General features: G+C 59.9%; 1 protein-coding gene across 1 annotated transcript in view; it reads right to left on the bottom strand.

Moving 5' to 3' along the window:
• RXRA (retinoid X receptor, alpha) overlaps window positions 1–3,215 on the bottom strand; it is a 38,218-nt gene that overhangs the window by 31,527 nt on the left and 3,476 nt on the right. Inside the window, 2 exon segments of the mRNA XM_009892255.1 lie at window positions 3–122; window positions 1,028–1,178. Coding sequence (XP_009890557.1) covers window positions 3–122; window positions 1,028–1,178 — 271 coding nt within the window.

Here is a 3,215-nt window from a genome sequence, read left to right as displayed (position 1 = left end):
GCGCTGGCGATTGTCGATCAAGTAGTCCTTGTTGTCGCGGCAGGTGTAGGTGAGGTCTTTCCGCACCGTACGCTTGAAGAAGCCTTTGCAGCCCTCGCAGCTGTAAACCCCGTAATGTTTACCTGTTGGGGGGCGGATGCGACTCGGGTTAAAAGGACCCACGAGTGTCCCGGGTGCCCCCAGATCCCCTCTTTGCCCTCCCTCTTCCCAGCGCATCTCCCAGCCGCGTCTGCGGGAAGCCGAGGTTTCCCGGAGTGGTGACCAGGAGCTGAAGAGCACTGGTCTTGGCTTGACTTCCATAAAACCGGGATGCCCTCCGTGGGCTACAACCTGCTTTATACCCAGGAAAAGCCCTGGCCATTTCTTAGCCGTACACCAGGGGAGAGGCAGCAGCAAAACAGGGGGTGCCTCCCTGTGCTCCCCCCGGCGACGTGGCTGGACTCCCCACGCCAGACACGTGCCCCAGTCTGCTCTGCACCACGCTCTGCACCTCCTCTTCCAGCCCTGGAGCCCGGCAGGCACAGGAGGTGTCCCTAAGGACCTCACAAACTAGGCGACCAGAGCAGAGAGCTTTTAAAACAGCGTTAAGAATAAAGGGAATTAGCACATCTTTATCTCCCAGGAGTGGAGAGACTCTATGTGAAGCACACCTTTTTATCTGGCGCTATGTGACAAGACCGCTACAGATCAAAGGATGGGTAGCAAGAGGGACGCTCACTAATGCCCTGTCTTCAGAGGGGCTGCGCTGCTCAGGGCTGAGGACATACCACCATCGCTAAGCAGAGACCTGGGGTCTCCTGGCTCGGGTCAGAGCCTGCCCCAGCCCAGACGAGCTGGGGGAGGTTGGTCAATAGGGACTTTTTGACCCCACCTCTGATGGCACAGGCGGCTCCTCTCCTGATGGAGAGCCCCAACCTGCGGCCGCCGTGCTGCGGGGAGCCGGGGAGCCATGCAAACCCTCGCCACGCTCTCCCAGGGCATCCACACGCCGCCGTCAGCCCCTCGCGGGAGCAGGCACCAGCCTTACCTGAAGATCTGTCCCCGCAGATGGCACATATGTGCTTGGTGAAGGAGGCCATCGTTCCTGAGGGATGTGCTGGCACTTTGAGGACTCCATTGAGCCCCAGGGGTGGCTTAATGTCCTCTGAGCTGCTGACGGGGTTCATGGGCGAGTTGAGCTGTCGAGAGAGAAGCACAGCGCTCAGCGGGGAGCCCGGGTGTGCGGGGCTGAGCCAGCTCCACGGCAGGGCTTGCCCGTGCGCTCGGACGTGGGGCAGGAGAGCCAGGCAGGGTGGCATTTCAAGCAGGGAAAAAGCTTCCAACGGGGACATGCACTGCTTAAAAAACCCACCCACGAAGCTGGAGGATCTGGGCGCACGTGTCCAGAGACCAAAGGCACAAGCGCTCATCTGCTGCCCTGGCACAAAAGCCGGTGCGGCTCTGAGCCGGCAGCAGGATGCTATCGGGTCTCACTGCTGGCACCGGGGCGGAAGGAGCGGGGACACGGCCGGTCCCCCGTGCAGGACCAGGAGCCACGCAGGGCTGACACCACCCATCCCACGAAGGATGCTCCTGCACGATTTAAGGAGAAGGCGAGTTCCTCCTGCGTCGCCAGACCCCCACCCACGGCGCGGCCCCGGCACAGCCACCAGGGCTTCACACCGCCTCGGCACGCAGAGCAGGGCAGACGATTTGCAGGGATGGTTTGTGGGAGAGCTGCTGGCTGGGAGCGAGCGCTTGCAGGGATGATGAAGGCCAGGACACTCGCGCTTTAGCTCTGCAATTTATAGATATCCTCTTAGTATTATCTCTCCAAAGGAAAGCTTCACAGCAAATAAATAGATCCCAGATGCAGCGGGGTCTGGTTTTCCAGAGCTGGCTTGGGTGGGACACTTCTCTGCAACTTCCAGCTTGGCGGCAGCCTCTCCACACACCCGCTCCTTCCCTCCCCGCTCAGCTCAGTTCCCCCACAGTCGGTGGACAAAGCAAAGAGGATGAGAGGAAACAGCCTCAAGTTGCGCCAGGGGAGGTTTAGGTTGGCTATTAGGAAAAATTTCTTCACCAAAAGGGTTATCAACCGTTGGCACAGGCTGCCCAGGGAAGGGGTGGAATCGCCACCCCTGGAGGGATTTAAAAGATGGGCAGATGCGGTGCTGCGGGACGTGGTTTAGTGGTGGGTTTGGCAGTGTTAGGTTGATGGTTGGACTCGATGATCTTAAAGGCCCCTTCCAACCCAGACAATTCTACAGTTCTGTGATTCTGTGAATCAGAGAATGGAAGCTGGGTGCTGGCATGGCCCTACGGCGCTCGTATTGAGTGAGGGATTCCTGGGCTGACTCCCACGTTGCCCCGTGCAGCAGGGCAGGACTGTCATCCCCCCGGGATACAAAGAGAAACTGAGGCACGGAGATGTAAGACCAACCCATCTTGATAAGGGCGACAAGCTCACAGCAAACCTGCCCGGCCCAGGGGAGGTTCGAGGAGGTCTGGGGCTGGATGGGGGAGCCAGGCTGGGTCAGCTCGGGATGCAGCGCCGGCCAGGACCGCTGCGGCTGTGCTCCTGGGGACCAGCCTGCCAGGGACTGCCGCAGAGCCTCCATCCCTGCCAACTTCTAAATCCAGGTTGGATACGCAGGATTTGTGCTTTGGTTTGTTGTGTTTCTCTGCCCTAATAGAGATACTCAGCGATTGCACTTGTCACAAATTAATTCAGGGAAGTCCCAGGGCTTGTGATCTGTCAATTAGAGCAGCGCAGCCGTTCCTCTGGCTTTAAAGTCTCCAGGCTGGTGGGGAATATTTGGCAGGCAGATGACTAATAACCACAGAACAGAGCGGGGTAAACCCACCCTGGAGAAATGTGATGGATCTGCCTCCCTCTCCCGCCCTGCCTGTGCCAGCTGATGAATCAAAGGCAGCCGGGACCCGGTGCCGCCAAGGAACACACTCCTGGGTTTTAGCTGCTGTGACAGGGCACGGAGGGGAGGGATGAGCGGGTTCCCAGGCTGGAGCATCTCTCTTCGGGATCTGTGGGTCCCCAGGCACAGAGCCTCTCCCTGTGCTCCCCTGCGAGCAGGGGCTGCCGGCACTGCAGCCGCACATCCCTCCACGGCTTCAGGGTCACCGGCTCCAACAATTCCTCCCAGTGCGCTTTCTGGGAAGCGGAGCCACTTCCCAGGTGCAGCTGGCCGCGGCGGGTCCCGGCGCCCCAGGAACAC

This window comes from Charadrius vociferus, unplaced genomic scaffold (assembly GCF_000708025.1).
Source record: "Charadrius vociferus isolate BGI_N301 unplaced genomic scaffold, ASM70802v2 scaffold549, whole genome shotgun sequence".
Taxonomy (NCBI): domain Eukaryota; kingdom Metazoa; phylum Chordata; class Aves; order Charadriiformes; family Charadriidae; genus Charadrius; species Charadrius vociferus.
The sequence above is the reverse complement of the archived record's forward strand: the minus strand, read 5'-3'. Positions and strand labels throughout refer to the sequence as shown.